Source organism: Musca autumnalis, unplaced genomic scaffold, assembly GCF_047663935.1.
Source record: "Musca autumnalis isolate F117 unplaced genomic scaffold, ASM4766393v1 scaffold_125, whole genome shotgun sequence".
Lineage (NCBI taxonomy): Eukaryota > Metazoa > Arthropoda > Insecta > Diptera > Muscidae > Musca > Musca autumnalis.
Genome location: NW_027411673.1, coordinates 44226 through 70662, shown reverse-complemented (window position 1 = coordinate 70662; position 26437 = coordinate 44226). Strand labels below are relative to the sequence as shown.

The following is a 26437-nucleotide window of genomic DNA, read 5'->3' as shown; positions in this document are numbered from 1 at the left end:
TTTCAGTTTCTGTTGATAATGATGCGAACCAAATAAAATCATTAATCAATTTTTGATCTTTAAGAGGATGATGGAAACTTTTAATAGCATCTAAAGTTTTAATGCAAGTCTTTGGAAAGTGAAAATAATGGTAGTCATACAGCCGTCGAAAATATGACGAAGTTATGAAAAACATACATATTTTAATTTAATTGACATATTTTGAAATGTTGCATTTTATTTTATTTCATGTGGCTAAACTTTTGGTCGAGAAATCAAAGACATAGAACTGTAAAGATTGGACATAGTGCATAATGCAGTTCAATTTTGCTATTAAACCATAGAGGGTGTTTGTGTATAACATACAACTAACAGAACACGACGGCAACAAAAACAAGTATAACATAATTTTATGTCACCATATTGGAACATAACATTATGTTAGACCTCCAGCACCATCTGCCGATGTATAGTAGCAATGTAAATGTCCCATCTTGTTATATTTTATGTCTTTGGAGAAATGTAAACCAGCGTTACATTGAGGGCAAGGCATATACAAGGTCGGCCAATAAGTCCACCTAATTATTATGTTTTTTTTTGTCAAAAATTATTATTATTGTGTTTTAAAATACAAAGAAAATCAATTCACAATAATGTATGGCCAACATTGTGTAGGCCTTAATTGAGTGGTTTTTGACCCAGCCTGCTGTGTATTGCATAAAAAGAGCAAATACTTTACAAATTTTACATTTTCATTACTATTTAATTGTTAATTTAAACGTACATATCCACACAACATATTCCGTGGAATTATGTTCGTTTTCTCTTTTTATCCGTACAAATATATGATTTATAATAGAAATTCGAAAACAGTACTAACATCATTACACTTTGTGATAAGCCAAATATTAGTGGTAAATAATGCATGTTACATGGATTGTGGATGAAAGGCAATATCTGGTGAACTAATAGTGTGACGAATTGTAATAATTGCATAATAGTCATTCGCTTTTTCCACGGTGTCAAATCAATGTTGAGTTTCATGGCAGCCAGCAGATAATAAGTGTACATAACAACATGGACGAGTGAATTGAGCACAACAATGAGACTAAGATGCGATGCTGGAATAAACAACAAACAAATTATTAGCTTAATTTCAATACGACAGTTGCATTGCAGTCTAATCCGTACACATACCAAATGTTACGCTGAGACCCCAATGTGTACCAAAAATCATAAAAGCGTGATGATAGACATGTAGAAAACTAATTTGATTGAATTTTTTTCGCAGCAAAAAGAAAATCTGCAAAAAAATATAAACATTAATTTAAATCTTTGTTATTTGTCAATATTTATAAAAAACCAGATCTACTTGCCGTATCGAAAAGATCCAAATATTTCGCCACATAATATAAAAGTGCTGGCCGCGCTCCTTTTAATGTCAAAGGGTTCATATCATTGGGATCAAAACCACGACATGTGAAACTAAAATCTGATCGCCAGTAGCTGTAACGTAATGACTCGTAAAATATGAATGCATTCAAAACGATTTGCATAACATTGTACAGCTTCATAATAGCATCGACATTATACGGATTACGGCCTTTCATGAATTTTGGTCCCCATTTGCGTACAATATACAGATATAATGAAACAGTAAATATCATAAAAAATGGACCACTAAATATTGGATGCGTTGTAACACGTTTATCTAAAAAAGAAGACAAAAATTATATTAACTTTAAAGACCATGATTTTCCATTGAAAATATCAAAAATATATTTGTTGGTGCAATATTAAGAATTATTAATTTAGATAGGTGACGGATACCATGGAATGATACTCTCTTATCTTGGTACCTCTTTCATCTCAATTAGACATTGATCTCCCCGTGGTGAAACCACGAAACTATAAGAACGTTAACAATGTGGGTTGGGTGTTAAGCTAATAACCTAACCCGCCCAAAACTTATCGTACTATGAAAACGCAAAAAAACCAAGTAAGAACTTAACGCCGTTCGGCCGGACCGAACTTTTTATAGCCATCACCACGAACTATGTTGAAGTAAATAGGAACAATTGGTTTTCTTTTTTTTATGATAGTACAAATCTCTTCCTCCTTTGAAGGAGTAGAATATCTTAGCTGGTGAAAATCGCTTTATATTGATTATTTTCTGTGTTGAGATTCCAAAATACGAATATACCCCTTTAAAAGAGCTCACATGGTCCGTCGTCGTTTTTCTTTCCAAAACATGCAAAAATATTTGGGGATTTCTGAGTAAAATCTGATACTTGTTCACAATGAGGGTTTTGATTTACTTTATTGTTTTTGCTGTGGTAATGCTGTCAGTCAGAAAAACATTTCAGTATATTTTCAGATTTTTTTTTGACTAACGGTTCGGTTTAGCCATTGTATATTTCAAATTCAAATCCTCTTTCGTATTTAAATAATCAACATCTGAAAAAATATCATTTTAATATTTGGTAGATTAATCAGCTCGGTAGATTAATCAGCCCAATCATATATGTAATTCTCGAGCTGTATTTATTTGATCATCAATTTCGTCACTTTATTGTTCGGCTGGTACAATAATTGCTAATCCATTTTTAAAAACAAAAAATTACGCAGTTTTTAGGATGTTTCATATAAATTCCTAAATAAAACAAAAAAACTAATGTCCATATTTAGTCAAAACAAGTAAAAAAGCATTAAGTTCGGCCGGGCCGAACTTTTCATACCCTCCACCATAAAATATTCATTCCTGTCCCCAACTTTAAGTGAGTACGTTAAAATGTCAGATAATGTACATAAAATGCTTCATTCGGGAGGCCCTTTTTTATGGTGCCTATATCTAACTGTTGACAATTTTTGGTGGGCTAGAAATTGGGAGGTACTGCTATATAGGGGTTATAATAAAACATGGGCCTATGTTGACAGTTTTTGATGGGAGCCTTTAATGTCAAATAACTCCTAATTCGGTTAAAAAATTTAGCTAGAATCCTTAAAATATCGAAAATCGGTACATAACGTGGGAACTTCAAATGTCATTAACAGCTAGTTCGGAGGTATCTGGGCTATACGAAAATATGAACTTAAATGAACAATTTTTGTTGACTTTTAAATTTCAAATTACAGAAAGTTCGTCCAAAAAATAAAGCTAAGTTACGGAAAATCGGTAGGTTTGTTTTGGGGCTATACAAAAACATGGACCTACGTTCGGTTAAACATTTTAAGTAAAATCCTCAAAGTACCGAAAATCGGGAAGTATCGTTATATTGGGGCTATGTTGAAAATTGTTGATGCAGAATGTCAAATTACAGTTAGTTCTGTTAAAAATTGTAGCTAAAATTGCCAAATTACTGAAAATTGGGAGGTACCGTTACATGGTAACTATATCCGAACATGGACCTATGTTGACAATTTTTGATGGAGAGGTGTTGTGACCACTAAGAACTTCAAATGTCAAATTACTGCTAGTTCGGTTTAATATTGTAGCTAAAATCATCAAATTACTGAAAATCGGGAGGTACCGTTATATGGGGGCTTTCTTGACAATTTTTGGTGGAGAGGTGTGGTGACCACTAACAATTTCAAATGTCAAATGTTCAAATTACAGATAATTCAGTTAAAACTTGTTGGTAAAATTCTCAAAATACCTGAAATCGGGCGGTAACGTTATATGGGGGCTATTCCAAAACATGGACCTATGTCCACTAGTTATATAAGTTTATTGACATTTAAGAACCCTAAATGTCAATTGATAGCTAAATCGGTCTGAAAATGTAGCTAAAAACGTCAAAATACCGTAAATCGGGGGGTACCGTTATATGGGGGCTATACAAAAACGTGGACCTATGTCCACAAGTTTTGTCACATAAGTTTATTGACATTTAAGAACTTCAAATGTCAAATTATAGCTTCATCGGTCTGAAAATGTAGCTAAAAACGTCAAAATACCGTAAATCGGGGGGTACCGTTATATGGGGGCTATACCAAAACGTGGACCTATGTCCACAACTTTTCTTATATAAGTTTATTGATACTTAAGAACCCTAAAAGTCAAATTATAGCTAAATCGGTCTGAAAATGTAGCTAAAACCGTCAAAATACCGTAAATCGGGGGGTACCGTTATATGGGGGCTATACCAAAACGTGGACCTTTGTCCACAACTTTCGTTATATAAGTTTATTGATATTTAAGAACCCTAAATGTCAAATTATAGCTACATCGGTCTGAAAATGTAGCTAAAAACGTCAAAATACCGTAAATCGGGGGCTACCGTTATATGGGGGCTATACCAAAACGTGGACCTATGTCCACAAATTTTGTTTTATAAGTTTATTGACTCTTAAGAACCCTAAATGTCAAATTAAAGCTAATTCGGTCTGAAAATGTAGCTACAAACGTCAAAATACCGCAAATCGTGGGTACCGTTATATGGGGGCTATACCAAAACGTGGACCTATGTCCACAAGTTTTGTTAAATAAGTTTAATGACACTTAAGAACCCTAAATGTCAAAATATAGCTAAGTCGGTCTGAAAATGTAGCTAAAACCGTCAAAATACCGTAAATCAGGGGGTACCGTTATATGGGGGCTATACCAAAACGTGGACCTATGTCCACAACTTTTGTTATATAAGTTTATTGACATTTAAGAACCCTAAATGTGAAATTATAGCTACATCGGTTTGATAATGTAGCTAAAAACGTCAAAATACCGCAAATCGGGGGGTACCGTTATATGGGGGCTATACCAAAACGTGGACCTATGTCCACAACTACTAATATGTAAGTTTATTAACACTTAAGAACCCTAAATGTCAAATTATAGCTAAATCGGTCTAAAAATGTAGCTAAAAACGTCAAAATACCGCAAATCGGGTGGTACCGTTATATGGGGGCTATACCAAACCGTGGACCTATGTCCACAAGTTTTGTTATATATGTTTATTGACACTCAAGAACCCTAAATGTCAAATTATAGGCAAATCGGTCTGAAAATGTAGCTAAAACCGTCAAAATACCGTAAATCGGGGGGTACCGTTATATGGGGGCTATACCAAAACGTGGACCGATATAGCCCATCATCGAACTTGACCTGCCTGCAAACAAAAGACGCATTTTCCCAAAATTTCAGCGTCCTATCTCCATTTTTGTGGATGCTAGAGTGATTACCACAGACGGACGGACGGACGGACGTGCTCAGATCGACTTAGAATTTTACCCTGATCAAGAATATATATACTTTATAGGGTCGCAAATGAGTATTTCAATGCGTTACAAACGGAAAAACAAACTTAATATACCCTCCATACTATGGTGGAGGGTATAAAAAATCTGAAAATATACTAAAGTCTTTTGTTGATGAGTAGCATCACCACAGCAAAAAAGAAAGGAAATGAAAAACCTCATGTTTCGAAAGTGTCCGATTTCAATCAGAAATCCCCATATATACGTTCGAGGGTCTCCGACGAATATTTCGGTGTGTGGAATGACAACCAGACTTTTAACGAGAAATCAAGTTGATCACGTTATATAAATGGAATACTTTCATTGAGAGGGTTCAAGGGCCAAATATCCCCTTGAATAACCACCTTGGTGTAGCAAAGGTACGTACCCGGTAAGCTGCAATCACTCCTTGTTCCGATAACATATCAAAACAGTGGCAAAGTATTGCCCACTCCATGAAAATAGCCAGTGTCGTGCCGTGTAGTGTCGTGCTGCTATCAAAGAGGAGAATGTGGCACACATGTTTACTATACAATCAGTATCAACGCGTAGCGCACGAGAGATGTAAAAAAGTATCAGTAGACTTTCCCGACAGAGATATGCTTCAGCATGTGCGAATTGAAATTGAAACACCCTAAACTAGGAAATGTAGTCCCCAAAAAATTGCATTTAAGCCCAAATTATTTGTTCAATAACATTTGGAGTGTAAATGAAGCAATAAATTTGAGCTTTAATTGCAGAAAAGGGTTTTAAAGATATTCATTCAATAGTTTTAAATGGTGCCAGGAAATAAAACTCACGGACAAAATTATTTAGGGATTTAATTCCATCAATAAATTAGGACATAACTCCCAAAAAAAAAATCAAGAGCAGTACTTAAAGTGGACTTTTCCGAAGTTTTGTGTGGGAGGTACCCGAAGGAGTGGACCGATATAGTCTGATCAATGTCTTGTAGAAATATTACCATGTGCAAAGTATGGAACGATTGGAGTTGGACCATATAGTTCCCAGACCGGATCGAACTTTCTAGTCCCTTTTCCCAAAAGGAACTAATTCCTTAATATAGTTCCAAAGTTCCGAGACAGATATAGTTTAAAAAATGGTTACGAGACCGAAATAGTTAAACGAATCTTTCTCTCTCTCTCTTTAATAAACAGTAACGAAGAATAAACAGAAACATTAAAGGAACAAGAAGAACGAAAAAACTATATGAACTAAAGGAACTATATAAACGAATGAGCTGGAAATAGTTCCAATAGTTCATTTTTCGGAAGAGTTCCCTGCAACAACTCCATTCTGGAACTCTAGACCAAGAACTCTAGACCAAATAAGCTAAGTTCGTACAAACAAGGGAGACTTCTCTCACATCAATGAATGCATACCGATTCATATTAGCTTAGTTATAAGGGACCTAGTCCGAGTCCGAACGGCTTGTTTTACGACACCACTTGTAGAGAAGTTTTACATGGCTGAAATATTCAGAAATGTAGCCAACATTGTTGAAGGGTATTTTGCTACCGTTTTCCTGGCATGGGAATTGAACCGCATGACTTCTGAATGCAGGTCGGGTGTGCATACAACTGCACCACGGTGGCACCAGGTTTTTAAGAAATTTTAAAGGAATTAGTTCAGTTTTAACAATTAGAAAACATTAAGTTCGGCCGGGCCGAGCTTTTTATAACCTCCACCATAAAATATTCTGAACTAAAATGGAATAATTAATTTCCTGTTAGATACACAAAGTTTAGCAAAAAAAAAGAGAAAAGGCACTCGGGTGAAACATTTTAGCGTTCTATCTCAATTATTGCGGACGCTAGAGTGATTAGAACAGTTGGACGGACGGAATGACGTGCATAGTTCCACTCAGAATTGTACCCTAATCAAGTATATATATATACTTTATATGGTCGCAAATGATTAGTTACAAAGAGAAAATGATACAAAGAGAAAAAGAAACTTAATATATCATCAATACTATGATAGAGGGTGTAAAAACAAAGTTGAAGGTATTAGCTCTACTTGCCCTCCGAATTGCTTGTAATTTGGGGTTTTGTGCTTCAGCCAAAAATTGTAAGTATAGATTCAGGGTTTGGCGTAATCCCATATCCCCTCCAACTTCGTTGTATTTTGGGATTGGTGTTTCCAAAGTTTAAAAAATTTCTACCAAAAATTGTTTATATATGTCCACGTCTATGGATTCTATACTCTATATGATGCAACTCGCCGGTTTTAGGAATTTCTAGGATATTGGCCTTTTTTGACCACCAAATTGATTGTAAGTTGGTGTGTTTCCAGGGGTTAAAAAATATTTTCACAAAAACGTACAGTCTGTCGCAAAAGTTAGTATGCACCATTGAAACTAAAATACATTAGAGATGAAAAACAATATAACTTGGTAAGGTTCGAGTCCCAAAAAGCCCAAAATTTATATTGCAAAAGTAATTATGCAGCGGAGAACCCTTGTGGAAATCTGTAAAAAATTGTTGATATTTTTGAACAAAATATAACAAATCTTTATTTCAGATGCTCAAGAGGATATTAATTAGTTTTAATGGCAGTTATAGTACTTATATTCACAAATCCAACTTACACAGGATCGTAAAACACAGAATACTTAGTCATCTATAAATACAAGATTCCGGTTGTTATGGCCTGTTTATGAAATGAAATGCTCAGAAAAGCTCTAACGTTTTAATATGGGGTGATCTTAATCGAGTTTCAGCTTTTCCTGTTTGATAAAACGGGAATTTCTTGAAGAATCTCCTTATTTTTGGGTCCATAGTCCGTTTGAAACATGAAATAATCCATTATCCTTACCGTTCCGTTGTAAGCCCAACTAAAGTCTGATTAGACACTAGAGACACGAGAAGTATATCCGATACTGTTAAAAGGCTGGTAGGTCCTTATAACTCTAGGGAACACAACAAAACTTGAGGTTCTCCTATTATTAATTTTGGAGGGAATATGAAATGGAAACAATTTGTGAGAAAATTAACTTAAAAGTAAAGTTCTTAAGTGTAAGGATAATGTATTATTGTATGTTTCAAAAGGACTATGGCTTCAAAACTAAGCTATTCCTTCAATAAATTCCCGTTTTATCAAACAGGACAAGCCGAAACTCAATCTAATTAAAACTTTAAAGCGTTTTTGAGCATTCCGTTGTTTCAGAATTCATAAACAGGACATAAAAAATGGAATTTTGTCGCTATTTTTGTAAAAAATAGTGCGTTTTTTATACCCTCCACCATAGTATGGAGGGTATATTAAGTTTGTTTTTCCGTTTGTAACGCATTGAAATACTCATTTGCGACCCTATAAAGTATATATATTCTTGATCAGGGTAAAATTCTGAGTCGATCTGTGCTCGTCCGTCCGTCCGTCCGTCTGTGGTAATCACTCTAGCGTCCACAAAAATGGAGATAGGACGCTGAAATTTTGGGAAAATGCGTCTTTTGTTTGCAGGCAGGTCAAGTTCGGTGATAGGCTATATCGGTCCACGTTTTGGTATAGCCCCCATATAACGGTACCCCCCGGTTTACGGTGTTTTGACGTTTTTAGCTACATTTTGAGACCGATTTAGCTATAATTTGACATTTAGGGTTCCTAAGTGTCAATAAACTTATATAACAAAACTTGTGGCCATAGGTCCACGTTTTGGTATAGCCCCCACATAACGGTACCCCCCGATTTACGGAATTTTGACGTTTTTAGCTACATTTTCAGACCGATTTAGCTATAATTTGACATTTAGGTTCCTTAAGTGTCAGTAAACTTATATAACAAAAGTTGTGGACATAGGTCCACGTTTTGGTATAGCCCCCATATAACGGTGCCCCCCTATTTACGGTATTTTGACGTTTTTAGCTACATTTTCAGACCGATTTAGCTATAAATTGACATTTAGGGTTCTTAAGTGTCAATAAACTTATATAACAAAACTAGTGGACATAGGTCCATTTTTTATAATAGCCCCAATATAACGTTACCGCCAGATTTCAGGTATTTTGACGTTTTAAGTCACATTTCTAGACCGAATTAGCTATAATTTGATATTTAGAGTTCTTAGTGACCAAAAAACTTATATTCGAAAAAATTATGAACATAGGTACATGTTTTGGTATAGCCCCATATAAAAGTACCTCCCGATTTTCGGTATTTTTTAAATTTTTACCTACAAGTTTTAACCGAATTAGCTGTAATTTGAACATTTGACATTTGAAGTTCTTAGTGGTCACCACACCTCTCCACCAAAATTGTCAACATAGGTCCTTGTTCGGATATAGCTCCCATATAACGGTACCTCCCAATTTTCAGTAATTTGGCAATTTTAGCTACAATTTTTAACCGAACTAACTGCAATTTGACATTTGAAGGTTGTAGTGGTCACACACATCTGCATCAACAATTTTCAACAAATATAACGATACTTCCCGATTTTCGGTACTTTGAGGATTTTACTTAAAATGTTTAATCGAACGTAGGTCCATGTTTTGGTATAGCCCCAAAACAAACCTCCCGATTTTCCGTACCTTAGCTTTATTTTTTGAACGAACTTTCTGTAATTTGAAATTTAAAAGCCAACAAAAATTCTGCAACAAAAATTGTTCATTTAAGTTCATATTTTCGTATAGCCCACATACCTCCGAACTAGCTGTTAATGACATTTGAAGTGCCCACGTTATGTACCGATTTTCGGTATTTTGAAGATTCTAGCTACAATTTTTAACCGAATTAGGAGTTATTTGAAAGGCTCCCATCAAAAACTGTCAACATAGGTCCATGTTTTATTATAACCACTATATAACGATAGCTCCCAATTTCTAGCCTACCAAAAATTGTCAACATACATAGTTAGATAAAGGCACCATAAAAAAGGGCCTCCCGAATGAAGCATTTTATGTACATTATCTGACATTTTAACGTACCCACTTAAAGTTGGGGACAGGAATGAAAACTAATTATTCCATTTTAGTTCAGAATATTTTATGGTGGAGGGTATGAAAAGTTCGGCCCGGCCGAACTTAACGCTTTTTTACTTGTTTTTTAATATTTTCGACTGCATCGCTTTTCGTTTTTCAGAAAGTATTTGAATGTTTTTACAAAAACTTTTTATTTTCTTAAATTGTGAAAATATGTATGTTTGTAAAAAATCGAGCGATTTTTTTTCAAACACATTTTCGACTGCGTCGCACTTCCTTTTTCAGAAAGTATTTGAATATTTTTATAAAAACATTTTATCTTCTTAAATTGTGAAAATATTTTTGTAAAAAATCGCGCGTTTTTTTAATATTTTCGCGCATTTCGTTTTCCGAAAGTATTTGGACATTTTTACAAAAACTTTTTATCATCTTAAATTGTGAAAATACTTTTGTAGAAAATCGCGCGATTTTTTTAAAAATACTTTTACCTGCTTTTCCTTTTTCAGAAAGTATTTGCGAATTTGAACAAAAACTTTTTATTTTCTTACTTTCTATATTCCTGTAGGCAGAATTTTTCTTTTAAAATAGGTTTGAAGGTAAATTTTGAATACAGTTCGATTTGTATTGGCTACTACTTATTTTGTACTTATTTTTTATAAAAATTTTAAATCAATTATAAGTTATATAAATTCATTATTATATAAAAATTATATTAAAAAATCACTTAAAATTTATAAAAATCACTTAAATTTTACAAACGGACATAACTCCCATTGGGACTTACGTCCGGTTGGGGGGGGGTCGGACGTAGCTCCCAATGGGACTTGAGGTTCTCCTATTATTAATTTTGGAGGGAATATGAAATGGAAACAATTTGTGAGAAAATTAACTTAAAAGTAAAGTTCTTAAGTGTAAGGATAATGTATTATTGTATGTTTCAAAAGGACTATGGCTTCAAAACTAAGCTATTCCTTCAATAAATTCCCGTTTTATCAAACAGGACAAGCCGAAACTCAATCTAATTAAAACTTTAAAGCGTTTTTGAGCATTCCGTTGTTTCAGAATTCATAAACAGGACATAAAAAATGGAATTTTGTCGCTATTTTTGTAAAAAATAGTGCGTTTTTTATACCCTCCACCATAGTATGGAGGGTATATTAAGTTTGTTTTTCCGTTTGTAACGCATTGAAATACTCATTTGCGACCCTATAAAGTATATATATTCTTGATCAGGGTAAAATTCTGAGTCGATCTGTGCTCGTCCGTCCGTCCGTCCGTCTGTGGTAATCACTCTAGCGTCCACAAAAATGGAGATAGGACGCTGAAATTTTGGGAAAATGCGTCTTTTGTTTGCAGGCAGGTCAAGTTCGGTGATAGGCTATATCGGTCCACGTTTTGGTATAGCCCCCATATAACGGTACCCCCCGGTTTACGGTGTTTTGACGTTTTTAGCTACATTTTGAGACCGATTTAGCTATAATTTGACATTTAGGGTTCCTAAGTGTCAATAAACTTATATAACAAAACTTGTGGCCATAGGTCCACGTTTTGGTATAGCCCCCACATAACGGTACCCCCCGATTTACGGAATTTTGACGTTTTTAGCTACATTTTCAGACCGATTTAGCTATAATTTGACATTTAGGTTCCTTAAGTGTCAGTAAACTTATATAACAAAAGTTGTGGACATAGGTCCACGTTTTGGTATAGCCCCCATATAACGGTGCCCCCCTATTTACGGTATTTTGACGTTTTTAGCTACATTTTCAGACCGATTTAGCTATAAATTGACATTTAGGGTTCTTAAGTGTCAATAAACTTATATAACAAAACTAGTGGACATAGGTCCATTTTTTATAATAGCCCCAATATAACGTTACCGCCAGATTTCAGGTATTTTGACGTTTTAAGTCACATTTCTAGACCGAATTAGCTATAATTTGATATTTAGAGTTCTTAGTGACCAAAAAACTTATATTCGAAAAAATTATGAACATAGGTACATGTTTTGGTATAGCCCCATATAAAAGTACCTCCCGATTTTCGGTATTTTTTAAATTTTTACCTACAAGTTTTAACCGAATTAGCTGTAATTTGAACATTTGACATTTGAAGTTCTTAGTGGTCACCACACCTCTCCACCAAAATTGTCAACATAGGTCCTTGTTCGGATATAGCTCCCATATAACGGTACCTCCCAATTTTCAGTAATTTGGCAATTTTAGCTACAATTTTTAACCGAACTAACTGCAATTTGACATTTGAAGGTTGTAGTGGTCACACACATCTGCATCAACAATTTTCAACAAATATAACGATACTTCCCGATTTTCGGTACTTTGAGGATTTTACTTAAAATGTTTAATCGAACGTAGGTCCATGTTTTGGTATAGCCCCAAAACAAACCTCCCGATTTTCCGTACCTTAGCTTTATTTTTTGAACGAACTTTCTGTAATTTGAAATTTAAAAGCCAACAAAAATTCTGCAACAAAAATTGTTCATTTAAGTTCATATTTTCGTATAGCCCACATACCTCCGAACTAGCTGTTAATGACATTTGAAGTGCCCACGTTATGTACCGATTTTCGGTATTTTGAAGATTCTAGCTACAATTTTTAACCGAATTAGGAGTTATTTGAAAGGCTCCCATCAAAAACTGTCAACATAGGTCCATGTTTTATTATAACCACTATATAACGATAGCTCCCAATTTCTAGCCTACCAAAAATTGTCAACATACATAGTTAGATAAAGGCACCATAAAAAAGGGCCTCCCGAATGAAGCATTTTATGTACATTATCTGACATTTTAACGTACCCACTTAAAGTTGGGGACAGGAATGAAAACTAATTATTCCATTTTAGTTCAGAATATTTTATGGTGGAGGGTATGAAAAGTTCGGCCCGGCCGAACTTAACGCTTTTTTACTTGTTTTTTAATATTTTCGACTGCATCGCTTTTCGTTTTTCAGAAAGTATTTGAATGTTTTTACAAAAACTTTTTATTTTCTTAAATTGTGAAAATATGTATGTTTGTAAAAAATCGAGCGATTTTTTTTCAAACACATTTTCGACTGCGTCGCACTTCCTTTTTCAGAAAGTATTTGAATATTTTTATAAAAACATTTTATCTTCTTAAATTGTGAAAATATTTTTGTAAAAAATCGCGCGTTTTTTTAATATTTTCGCGCATTTCGTTTTCCGAAAGTATTTGGACATTTTTACAAAAACTTTTTATCATCTTAAATTGTGAAAATACTTTTGTAGAAAATCGCGCGATTTTTTTAAAAATACTTTTACCTGCTTTTCCTTTTTCAGAAAGTATTTGCGAATTTGAACAAAAACTTTTTATTTTCTTACTTTCTATATTCCTGTAGGCAGAATTTTTCTTTTAAAATAGGTTTGAAGGTAAATTTTGAATACAGTTCGATTTGTATTGGCTACTACTTATTTTGTACTTATTTTTTATAAAAATTTTAAATCAATTATAAGTTATATAAATTCATTATTATATAAAAATTATATTAAAAAATCACTTAAAATTTATAAAAATCACTTAAATTTTACAAACGGACATAACTCCCATTGGGACTTACGTCCGGTTGGGGGGGGGTCGGACGTAGCTCCCAAAGAATTTGGGAGTTATGCCCGCAAACCAAGGCGGACATAACTCAAAAAATCGTTTTGGGAGTTATGTCCGTTGGGAGTTATGTCACGGCACCGATTTATAGATGACTAATTATTCTGGGTTTTTCGATCCTGTGTAAGGTGGATTTGTTACTATAAGTACCATAACTGTCATTAAAACAAATTAATATCTTCTTGAGGATATAAAATAATGACTTGGTTATATTTTGTTCAAAAATATCAAAAATATCACATTTCCACAAGGGTTTTCCTTTGTATACTTACTTTTGCGACATACGTTTTGGGCTTTTTGGGATTCGAACCGTACATTTTCTTATACAATGCAATTATTACACATTTTTCGTTGTTATCACAGAGGATTGTCATCATGTCTATAATATAAATAAAATGAATTGCTTTTTTTTTGTTTTTAACAAGTCATAGTGCTTTTTATTCCTAATACATTTTGGTTTCAGCGCTGCATACTACATTTTGCGACAGACTATAGGTGCACGTTCCAATATAGCCCCTACAAAACGGCACCGGCGGTTTTGCTATATTTTTAATAACAGCCACATAATCCAATCGAAATTGCTGAAATATATTTTATGGTTGAAGGTACAAACAAGTTCGGTCCGTCCGAACATAACACCGTTTTTGTGATGTTATATTTTACACACCGTTTAATTAATTAAAAGAAAATATACGGCACATTAACCCTTGACTAATCCTTAAGTCTGTTGTTGGGCAAACTTCTACTTAAATCCACACATTTTTGTTTTCACAGACTTTTTGAATAAACATTCATTCAGCTATTATTTCAATCCATTTACATGCACTTGTTGCCATCATTGTTCACACGGCTATTCATTCACTACTTAAGTCTTAATTAAAATATTATTTAAGGATACAAACATGCCTATTCGCAAACCCTCCAATACACCATCAATTGTATTTTCTTTCACAAGTCTTAGAAATTTCATTTTGCACAATATTTCTTTTTCAATATTTATTGTCCCTCTATCGCAACGAACTGACACTGAAAGACTGATTACTAAAATCTAGTTTAACCTAAACACTATAATACTAAATCGACCGAAGAGGAACTACTTTCTTTATATTAAGAACAAATATGTGCACAATGTAATAATTTCTTCAATTCATATGCCACACGTGGTAGTGCAGCTAATAAATATGCAATTTCTATTAAATTCAAATTAATTTCTCAGGTATTTGCTTTAAATGCTCGTATTTTAGTATAAGAGTCCAAACGATTTTGATTAAAAGAATAATACTTAGTGATAACTTTAGGCATTTTATTAAGTTGCAATATTTGTTGTCTGTTCACACTTTACAACATTACGGTAAAACCTAGACTTAGACCGTCCGTCTGCCCATTGTTTTTTTTTTCACTTTTTAATCACGCCACAGGTGGCAGTTCTTTAAGTTTTGTAAACTGTTAGAGTTTAGCACCAACAAGTGAAAACAGGGATAACTCCGGCCGGGCCTAACTTTGTGGGGTAATATGGTTACCAACAAAATTCCCTAAAACGTCACTTTGTATGGGTGCTATACCAAACCTAGACCTATATAGCTCATTATACTCTCAGCATTTATGCCAACGAGGGTGTATACACTTTCATACGGGTAAAATGTGCCTCATCGAAATAATGGTTTTAGACCCCAAGTATGTTTGGACGAAATGTGTTTCAGACAATTTGGAGTCGATTTACACTGAAAGAAAAAGCTACGTAATATGAATGAAATCCTACGTTGTATCAATGAAATTTGTCATTGATTTTGAGCCAACGTAGAGCTTCATTGAATAAATGAAAACAGTTTCATTGAAGTAAAATTAACGAATTTGTTCATTAATGCAATGAAACTCCTTCATTGATGCAATGAAACTTTTTCATTGATGCAATGAAACTTTTTCATTGATGCAATGAAACTTTTTCGTTAATGAAATGAAACTTTTTCATTAATGCAATGAAACCTTCATTGATGCAGTGAAACTTTTTCATTTATGCAATGAAATACTTTCATTGTTGTAATGAAACTTCTTCATTTATGCAATGAAGCCTTACGTTGGTTCAAAATCAATGGCACATTTCATTGATGTAACGTAAGATTTCATTCATGTTATGAAGTCATTTCATACTCACGTAATAAACAAAAATGAAGTCAATGCTAAATATGTTTATTTCGTTTTATTGCAATTAGTGTTGACCATGAATACAACAAGTTATTTTCAATTCATCAGGTATTAACCACATTAATGATAGTATTGGGCCTTGTCATCTGGAAGTAAAATTGAAATAATAAATAAATTGTTAACAAATTAACTGGTTTTCTTAACAATAACTTACCTCCAAATTTTGTCACAGTGTCATCCCCTGTGTACGTCGATGATGTTGGGATACAGCATTTGGTTTCTTAAGGGAGTAGTGCTTCATTGACCACGGAAGGTCTTCGTAATTCCACTGATCATTAGATTTTCTATTTTTTATCGCCACATTAAACACTTCATACTTACTTTCAGCGAAGTTAATTATCCTTCTGGGCGTTGTCATCTGTAAGCAAAATTTAAAAACAAAAAATTTTTAGTATTTTATCTGTTTTTCTAAACATTAACTTACCTTTAATTTTTGCCGTTCTACAGCAAACTATGGGCAAATCAATGTGTACTTCCAAGCTGTTAGGATACAAGATTTCCTTTTTCTAAATTTGAGGTGCTTGGTTGGCCAATTCTCCGCCATTCCACTCATCTTTAGATTTTCTATTGAATGCTTCCATTACAAAGAAAAATATAAATAAAAATTCTCTTTAAAGAACAACTGAACACATAAAAAACAATATTTACATTTTCTTTTCATATTAAACGCATCACACTTTTTAAAGTTGAAAACACCAGACGTAAAATAACTTTTTTCATCCACACTTGATTGTGGTACAGTAATTTCTGGTTACCTGCATCATTCAGAGCTGCATTTTGGCGTTACCTGACCAAAAATCAGTTTACAGGCAACTATTCTCTAGATTCCGTTCAAGATATTATGTTTTATTGCACATTCAATAGCTGCATTTTCGGCATAGCTGCATCAAAATTTTGGTGATTTTACTTTAATTTGGTTGTAAAATTTGTATATATCTGCACATCATATGCACGTAAGTAATATTGAAGATATCGGCCTTGTTGGGCAGGTAAGCGAATTTAAGCTTCCTGCATTTTGGGGATTGCAGCACAAGAAGTTGTGCAATTTTTGATTGTGCAGTTAAGCAAAAAATACTGTATAGCACGAACTAAAACAAAGTTCGTGAACATCATTTGGTGTAGCTGCGAAAACGGTGGTTGTTTTGCAAAGAGAGAGTAATTTTGCCTACACGTGTTTTCTGTTTGTTAAATACACACACACAACCACAGCTGGAATTCAATGAACAACAATACAAACAATAACAAAGAACGGAGAATAACATTCTTTTTAATGCAAATGAATATTTATGTATACCAACGCCAATCGGGGACAGTAGCGAATTTTTGTACAGTTGATGACGTTTCTGCTAGTTTTGGCAAATATTCATGCATACATATTTATGTATGTGATTCCATACTTATGTATGTAGCCAATATATGTGTTCCTTTTGTGATTGTCAAAAATAAAATTTGTTAAAAAAAAAAAAACAAAATAATTAAAAGACAAATGTTATAAATTAACAGATTTACAAAGAATACAAATGCGAAAAGTGTAATAATACCTACACATAAAATAATATTAGATACGATAGTATTAGGGATTTCTAACATTTTTCATTTATTTAACGAAACTGTTTCATTTATTTAATGAAACTGTTCCATTAATTTTGGAGCAACCAAAAACATCGAATATATGTACATATACATTTTTTCGCAATTTTTTTTTAAAAAATGTTTTGCGTACTAGTTCTTTTATACCCATTGTATGTAGTTTGAATTCAAAACTTACATATTTTTCTTAACTTTACAAAAATTAAAAGTTTCATTACATCAATGAAATCAGTTTCGTTTATACAATGAAACCAAAAATCATTAAATTTTAAATAACGTAAAGTTTCATAGCATGAAAGAAACATTTCATTATATTAATGGAACGTTTCATAACATCAATGAAAAATAATCACTGAAACCCCTTCACTGATACAACGAAGCATTTTTCTTTCAGTGTAGCAATGTCCGTCCGTCTGTCTATCTATCTGTCTGGCTGGTGCGCAAGATAACTCTCGAACGGATGAACCGATTTGGTCCAAAAGTTGGCTTTCGCAATATTTTGTCCAAACTTAGTTTAAGTTCGAAGATGGGTTATATCGGTCCACTCCTTCAGGTACCTCTCCACCACAAAAGTTCGAAAATGTTCGGCAAATTTGTGCGCACGATTACTCATGGAGGGAGTAACCGATTTGATCCAAAGTTTGCACATCATGAAATTTCTACTAAACTTAGATGAGGTTCCAATATGGATTCAATCGGCCCACGCCGATTGAGCGCAAGATAACTCTGCTGATTCGATCCAAATTTTGGCCTTTATAATATTTTGTCCAAACTTAGTTTAAGTTCGAAGATAAGCCATATCGGTTCACTCCTTCAGGTACTTCCCCCACAAAAGTTCAAAAATTTTCTGTAAAAATGTGCGCACGATAACTCTTGACGGGACGGACCGATTTCGTCCATACTTTACGCATCCTAATATATCTACCAGATATAGATCAGGTTCGAATATGGACTATATTTGCCGACACAAAATTTCGGATAAGCTCATTTTAAGACCTGCTCTTGACTACCTTTGATTTCTGTTGAAGCAACTTGCAATCGCTGCACAGTGGATCCACCCATTGGACAAAAATAAAAAAATGAATGTCAAAATTTTGGTACGACATCTGGCAACTCTGACAGCTATGACATGGGCCTTTTTAAAAATATATTAATTTTTGTTTCATTCGAACGCGATCTTCTTAAGAATAGCATCAAAAGTCGGAACATTTGACTAATATTTTTTGTTGTGAGTACAACCTATATTTTATGTGCAAGTAAATATATTCAAAATATCGCGAAACTAATACGTATAGCAAAATATTATAGTGGATTTTGAAGGAGGAGGTAATAGCTTAATTTTCATTAAAAAATTGTGTTTTGGCGTGTTGTGGAATTCTAGTTACCTGCATATTTTCTTAAGGTTTTAGTCATGATGCCCACCAGTGCCCACCTCGGGAATAATTTTCCAATGTAGCTCATGGGTTTAAGATTATTCAGTATTAAAATCAGCTGCCATCTAGTGCCAGACTATAAATGGTGAGCCGCTGACTAAAGCTGCCCTAGAATAGGGTTTCTATGGATATATTAGCGTATAACTCTGTTATCTGACCACGTACATTAACATAATTCGTATCAGTGACAAGATGAAAAAATCTTCTTCCATATTTGTCTTACGTTGGCGGTACGTGCCTTCCAGCAAGAACGCTATAAGATCTATATTAAAAATTTTACCAATTTTCAGACAAAAATGTTGACTTTTTTAATCCGCTAAATTGGTAGGACTTTATGTTGTTTGGGAGATTGTTTTGTTTCACCAAGCCTATTTTTTGCATTATAAGATAATCGGGACCCATTTTGTATTAACAGCATAAAACAATTCTTACCGTATACCCCCTCCAGAGGGGAAATGGGGGAGAATGTTACGCTCGTGGTCTCTTAAAATATTCTTCGCAGCAGCACAAAGCTGTAACCGGCGCATTGGCTTGGTTTTTACATTCTAAATATTTTTGGCCACTTTCTCCATACAAGTGGATCCACTGTGCGCTGTCTCAATTACAACCGTAAAGTTTTTTCAGTGGCAAGTCCGTACTTCTTGGGAAAACAGCCCGAAAGTTTAAAAAAACCCCCTATGGCACCATATGTAGTAGTTGGAGAGCACGCTAATTCTCGAACTGATAGACCGATTTGGTCCAAAATTTGGCCTTCGTCATATTTTGTCCAAACTTAGTTTAACTTCTAAAATGACCCATATCGGTCCTCTCCTTAGGATAAGGATACCTCCCACACAAATGTTCAACATTTGTGTCCAAGTGGAGTTTAGGGTCTGTTCGGAGATCCTTTGGAAAATTATACCGATGATGTACAGTCATATTATGTTTTCCGTGGACAAGTCCATGCTTTTTGGCATACTGGTCCAACAGGTGTACGGTAACCCACTGAAATGACTAGTGGGCGCGATATCTATCGAAAAGATATGACTCTCAAAATAAGATCCACTTTCATAATGGACTATGTCTATTCATTTAAGTATCTCCTCTGCAACACGTTTGAACTTTAACCCACATTTTTGAACTTTGATCCTAATCCACAGTTTTGTCGGCAACATCAAATGTCCAAAAAGTGTCACACAATTCTGAAAATACCCTAAATATATTCGATTTGTCTGTAGATGAAAGTTCCAATTCGCATAGGCTGAGGGTATATCTCTGTCGGCAAAGCCGACTGATACTTTTTTACTTGCTTTCATACCAAAATTTCTACGGACCTACAATAGATTTTACGGATTAATATACCCTCCATAGTATAGCCAATACTCGTGGATTTTTATGGCAATCTTCAAAGGCCAGTCTCCGTTCTATATACGTTCTATTTTTAAGGCAATTTTCAAAGGCCAGCCTCCGGCCAATAGTCGTCGAGTTTTAATGTAATTTTCAAATGCTATTGTCAGGCCAATAGTCCTGAATTTTTAAGGCAATCTTTAAAGGCCAGCCTTCGGGCAATAGTTTTAGATGTTTAAGCAAGCCTCCTGCGATTAGTTCTTGATTTTAAGGCAATTTTCGAAAGCCACCCTCCGCCCAATAGTTGTTCATTTTAAGGCAGATTTCAAAGATCAGTCTCCGGCCAATAGTCGTGGATCAGGGTAAAATTCTAAGTCGATATAACCATGTCCGTCCGGTCGTCTGTTGAAATCAAGATACAGCTCGCAATTTTTATGATAGAGCTTTGTAATTTGGTATAGAAGTTTTAATTATTCCTAGGGTGTTTGGTATTACAAATGGGCTATATCGGTGTACGTTTTGATATAGCCCCCATAAAAAGGCACCACGCGATTTTCGGTATTTTGAAGGTTTTCGCCTCATTATGACACCGAAATGGCTGAAATTTGGTACATAGTCTTCGTTGGGGGTATACAACTTTTACCCAGAATATTGTCCGTATAGGCCCAAGCCTTCTTATAGTCCCTATAGAACGGTACCTCCCGATTTTAGGTATTTTGAAGGTTTTTGCCTCAGTATTCCTCCGAAATGTCTTAAAATTGGTATTTAGTCTTCATTTCGGAGTATAAAACATTCCATATGAAATGTGTCGGTATAGATCCACGCCATAACATAGCCCCCATAAAACGGTACCTCCCGATATTTTGAAGGTTATGGCCACAATAATCCATTGAAATGGCTGAAATTTGGTATTTAGTCTTCATTGTGGCTATTCAACTTTCCCCTCTAAATATGTTGGTATAGGTCAACGTCTTCAATAGCACCCATTGAAAGGTACACCCCAGTTTTGGGTATTTTGAAGGTTGTGGTTTCAATATTCCACCGAAGTGGCTGAACTTTCAACCTGGAATTATTAGGTGTAGGTCCACACCTTTATATTGCCCCTATAAAAGAGTACCTCCGGATTTTCGATATTTTGAAGGTTGTGGCTTCAATATTCCACCGAATTGGCTAAAATTTGGTATTTTTTCTTCATTGAGGATATTCAACTTTCCCCTTTACATTTTTCGGTATAGTCCACGCCTTCATATAGCCCCCATAGAACGGTACATCCCAATTTTCGGTATTTTGAAGGTTGTGGCCTCAATGTTCCACTGAAATGGCAGAAATTTGGTATTTAGTCTTCGTTGGGAAAGCAAAACTTTACACCTGAAATTTTAAGCTATAGGTTTATGCATTGTCCAGTTCTATGGATTTTCGGTATTTTGAAGGTTGTGGCTTTAATATTTGGTACTTAGTCTTCGTTGGTGGTATAAAACTTTTCCGCAGAAATTTGGCCGTGCAGGTCCACGCCTTCAAACAGCCCCTTTAGAACGGTACCTCCCGAATTTCGGTATTTTGAAAGATAGCCACATCGTTTTACCGAAATTGCTGGAATTTGGAATTAAGTCTTCTTCATAAACGAAAGAAAAATAATTGTTCAGTTTTACTTCAATACAACTCGTGGAGGAGGGTACAATAAGTTCGGGCGGGCCGTTCTCAGGGGCTGAAATGGATCAAAAACAGAAAACTACTCTGATTTGTCGTGGCAGGTGTCGTTCTGTAGCTGCGATATATGAGGATCAACTTCGAGGACCCCATTCACTCGATAGTTGTTTATGCCATTTGCGAGGGTCCAATCCACCATATGGTGATAAAGATCCGGTAACACCCGAGCAAGTACTGCAACGAGAGCATGGCATTGTAATGTCGTACTGGAAGAATCTTCGACTACTCATGCAAATGGTCCAGTGATGTCATGAGGAGACACCCTGTTGCAGTTCACTGAACAGTGTTCCGACTGGTTTGAATATTGTTACATCGCGTTGCATTTATATTCTCAGCTTGCCACAGACCCACCTATCGCATTATATTTGGTCAACAAGGTTTTTTGAGGTCTTAAATTTCTTGTTCCTACATTTCAGCTTTTCGCTGGTAGCTGTAGCATATGCGGAATTCCACTATGATCGACCAGGACATTCGACCCTGTGCTCAGTCGTCCAGTGGTGAAAAGTTGGTAAGATTGAGCAAAGCTTTTCACAAATGACATTAGGGCAGGTAGTCGACGGTAAGATCTGACAATCATCCGCATACATAATGTTCTCAATAACGACTGGAGTGGCGGAATACAGGAAAGGTAGATGTTAAATAGTTCCGCAGATATCACCCCACATCGAAGAACTCCCTGTTTCACCCTACGAGGCTTCGGGTCCTTCTTCCTAAATTCCACGTTCCACGGACCCGGACTAGAAAAAAACAACACTATGAAAAAAAACGAAAGAAAAACAAACGTTTTAAAAACCATGATCTGCGAATCTGCACCTGGAATGTTCGCACTCTTTATAGAGAAGGTGCATTTTACCCTCTTGGCAAATGTACTTGAAAAGTACAAGGCCGACATTACTGCCATACAGGAAATACGATGGAAAGGCGTCACAACAACATCTAATGTTGACGCATTGTATTATAGCTGACATGACATTAAGCATGAGTTTGGTTGCGGATTTGGATGTGGTCGGATGTTAAAACACCTGGTCTCCAGCTTCACACCAGTGAATCAAACACTTACTACAATTCGAATAAAAGCAAAATTCTTCAACATCAGCTTTATTTGCGCTCATGCTCCCACTGAAGACAAGGACAAACAGACCAAAAATATATTTTATGAGCGTTTAGAAGAAACATATGGCCGTTCTCCTGCGCATGACATTAAAATTATTCTAGGCCATTTTAATGCCAATATTGGAAAGCAAAATATATTTGGCCCAACAGTCGGAAAATTCAGTCTCCACAAAAAAGATGGTAGTTAGCAGCACCAGATTTAAACATCTTGACATCCATAAGGGCATCTGGCTGTCTCCAGATCATAAAACAAGAAATCAAATTGATCACGTTGTGATAGATGGAAGACATTCATCAAGCGTGTTGGAAGTGCGTTAGTTCCGAGGAGCAAACATGGACTCGGACCACTACCTTGTTGCAGCAGAGGTACGCACGTCGGTAAGCTTCAATCACAACAGATAGCCACAGCATATTCCACTCAACTAGCCCAATTGCTTAATCAAAGCACTCCTCATCCCGATAAATATCAGCGCAATTTCAAAGTATTGCCCACTCCATGCATACAGCCGCAAAATCCATACATGGATACCAGAGACCTCCACCAAGGAATCCATGGTATGATCAGCAGTGTCGTGCAGCTACCGAAGAGAAAAATGCTTTACTTTACTATCCGTAGCAACGCGTAGCGCACGATGAGGGTATCGGGAGAAAAGAAGAAAGGAGAAACGTCTTTTCCGCAGGAAAAATAAATAGATGGAAAAGCGGGAGTGTGAAAAAATCGAGATGTACAGGAGCCAGAACGAAGTCCGAAAATTCTACCAAAGAGTGAAGCATCAAACTGATGGCTTTGGTACAGGCAACTCCTCCTGTAGAGACCAGCAAGGTAATTTGGTAACTGATACAGATAGTGTGCCCAGGATATGGAAAGAACATTTTTCAAACCTGGTGGTATCCAATAGTAGCGAAGTTTGTCGCCTTCGCCTACCGCAGATCCAATCCCAGAAGATGGTTTTGAATCCTTTTTTGTCGATTATAAAGCAGCCTTCGACAGTTCGCTATGTTCAAAGGTATTCCAAGCCATGTCTGAATTTGGTATCCCCGCAAAGCTCAAACGGCTTTGTAAAATGACTATAACTGACACAAGATCTTCAGTTAAAATAGGACAGAACCTCTCCGAAGAGTTTTGTACCAAAAGAGGTTTCAGGCGTGCTATAAAAGGTTATACGAGAGGCAAACGACAAAAGAAGTGGCACAATCTACACCAATAGCCACATGTTACTTGCTTATGCTGATTATATAGACATCATGGGCCGATCAGTAAAAGAAGTAACTGATACCTTTATAAAGGTCGAAGGAGAGTCTGCTAAAGTGGGTCTGGCGGTAAACGGTGAGAAGACCAAGTTGATGGTGTCGACGCGCAATGCGTCCATTGAGCTCGGACCGACTGTGGAAGTTGGTTCCTACAATTTTGAGGTGGTAAAAGACTTCGTCTACCTCGGCACCGCCCTAAACACAACAAACGACATCAGTTGTGAATTAAAAGAAGAATTGTATTGGCCAACAGATGCTACTTTGGCTTAAATAAGCAGTTTTAAAACAAATCCACATCTCGTCAAAACAAAAATAACGCTTTACCAAACAGTGTTACTATCCGTGCTGATGGATGGTTCCGAAGCCTGGGTACTTGCGCAAGCAGACATGACAGGGCTTGGTGTGTTTCAGAGAAAAATTCTTCGAAAGGTCTACGGACCCATCTACGTTAACGGTGAATATCGACGTCGCATGAACCACGAGCTGTATCTGCTATACAACGACATCAATATAGAGAGAAATGGATGGATGGAATGGATGGGCCAGTCCATTATGGAAGTTGATCTTATTTTAGGGGTCATATCTTTTCGATTGATATAGCCCCCACTAGTCACTTTAGTGGGCCATATTGTAACTTTTGGATCAGTATGGCTGGAAGCATGAACTTGTCAACGGAAAACATAATCTCACTGTAAACGGGACCATAACGAACAGCATCGGTATTCATTTCCCAAGGATCTTCGACCCGACGCTAAACTGAACTTAGACATAAATGTTGAACTTTTGTGGGGGAGGTACCCTAAGGAGAGGATCGATACGGACCATTTTGGAAATTAAACTAAATTTGGACAAAATTTTAGCAGATCAAAAGCTTGGACCAAATTGTTTTCCCCATTCAAGATATATCGTGCATACCATTTTAGTGACATTTTTTTTTAAATATTGGGGGAATTGCCGATATTGCCCATCTTCGAACTGAAACTAAGTTTGGACATAATATGACGAAGACCAAGTTTTGGACCAAATCGTTTGATCCGTTCGAGAGTTATCTTGCGCTCCAACCGCGAACATTTTTGCATTTTTGTGGGGGAGGTACCTGAAGGAGTGGACCGATATAGCTTATCATCGAAGTTAAAATAAACTGGACAAAATATTACGAAGGCCAAATGTTGGACCGCTCCAACTACAACACGCGGTGTCAGGGGGGTTTTTTGCACCTTTCAGGTTATTTTCTCAGAAAGTATGTACTTGCCCCTGATGAAACTTGTACCGTCGTTTGGGGGCAGTGAATACAAGTTGCGATTCGAGAGCAGGTCCTAAACTGCACTTTTCCGAAATTTAGTGTGGGAGGTAGCCGAAGGAGTGGACCGATTGAGTCCATATTTGAACCTCATCTTAGTCTGGTAGAAATTTTACGATGTGCAAAGCGTGGACCAAATCGGTTACTCCCTTAAGAAGTTATCGCGCGCACAAATTTTCCGAACATTTTCGAACTTTTGTGGGGGAGGTACCGGAAAGATTGGACCGATATAACCCATCTTCGAACTTAAACTAAGTTTGGACAAAATATTTTGGACATGATCGGTTGATCCGTTCGAGAGTTAGCGTGCTAGCTAGCTAAATTGACTCCAAATTGTCTGAAACGGATTTCGTCCAAACATACTTGGGGTCTAAAACCATTATTTCGATGAGGCACATTTTGCCCGTATGAAAGTGTATATATACCCTCGTTAGCATGCTGAGGGTATAAAAAGCGCGAAGTACACCCAATTGGTGTGTGAGTGTTTGTGTTTATAGTTTTTAATAATATGACAAATAGTATTGACAAAAGGCTTATTCAATAAATAAACTTACCGTGTAATAAATATATGACTTAATTAAAAACTCAATAAATTTTTATACGCATATATGTACATATATATGTAATTTGTTTTGTAGCATTCTTTCATTGTGGTGCATAATTATTGAATAATGTCTAGGATATAATGAACATTTGAGATTTCTTTTGCGTTACGCATAGACAAGGCGATAACAACAGCAGTGA

General features: G+C 35.7%; 1 protein-coding gene across 5 annotated transcripts; it reads right to left on the bottom strand.

The window, feature by feature from the left end:
• Positions 1-721: 721 nt before the first annotated feature.
• Positions 722-14851, bottom strand: LOC141391819 (very long chain fatty acid elongase 7-like). 5 transcript variants are annotated; one of them, XM_073964517.1, is made up of 5 exons: positions 14439-14846; positions 14044-14352; positions 1356-1690; positions 1177-1282; positions 722-1100 (listed from the first exon to the last, which is right to left on the bottom strand). In XM_073964517.1, the coding sequence occupies exons 3-5, from the start codon at positions 1644-1646 to the stop codon at positions 790-792; spliced, it is 708 nt and encodes a 235-aa protein (XP_073820618.1). In that variant the 5' UTR covers positions 1647-1690; positions 14044-14352; positions 14439-14846; the 3' UTR covers positions 722-789. The 5 variants fall into 5 exon arrangements, with proteins under 5 accessions (XP_073820618.1, XP_073820614.1, XP_073820617.1 ...); XM_073964513.1 differs by having other exon boundaries at positions 14044-14150; positions 14678-14764; XM_073964516.1 differs by lacking the exon at positions 14044-14352 and having other exon boundaries at positions 14674-14851.
• Positions 14852-26437: the final 11586 nt, after the last annotated feature.

Excerpts from the sequence above, each read along its gene's own strand:
- LOC141391819 (XM_073964512.1), bottom strand. The coding sequence starts at position 14,741 with ATGAAATTTCTAAGACTTGTGAAAGAAAATACAATTGATGGTGTATTG. Across the intron at positions 1,691-14,677 it reads ATTGGAGGGTTTGCGAATAG|ATAAACGTGTTACAACGCAT; the intron begins GCATGTTTGTAT and ends CTTCTTTTTTAG. Across the intron at positions 1,101-1,176 it reads GGGTCTCAGCGTAACATTTG|CATCGCATCTTAGTCTCATT; the intron begins GTATGTGTACGG and ends TGTTTATTCCAG.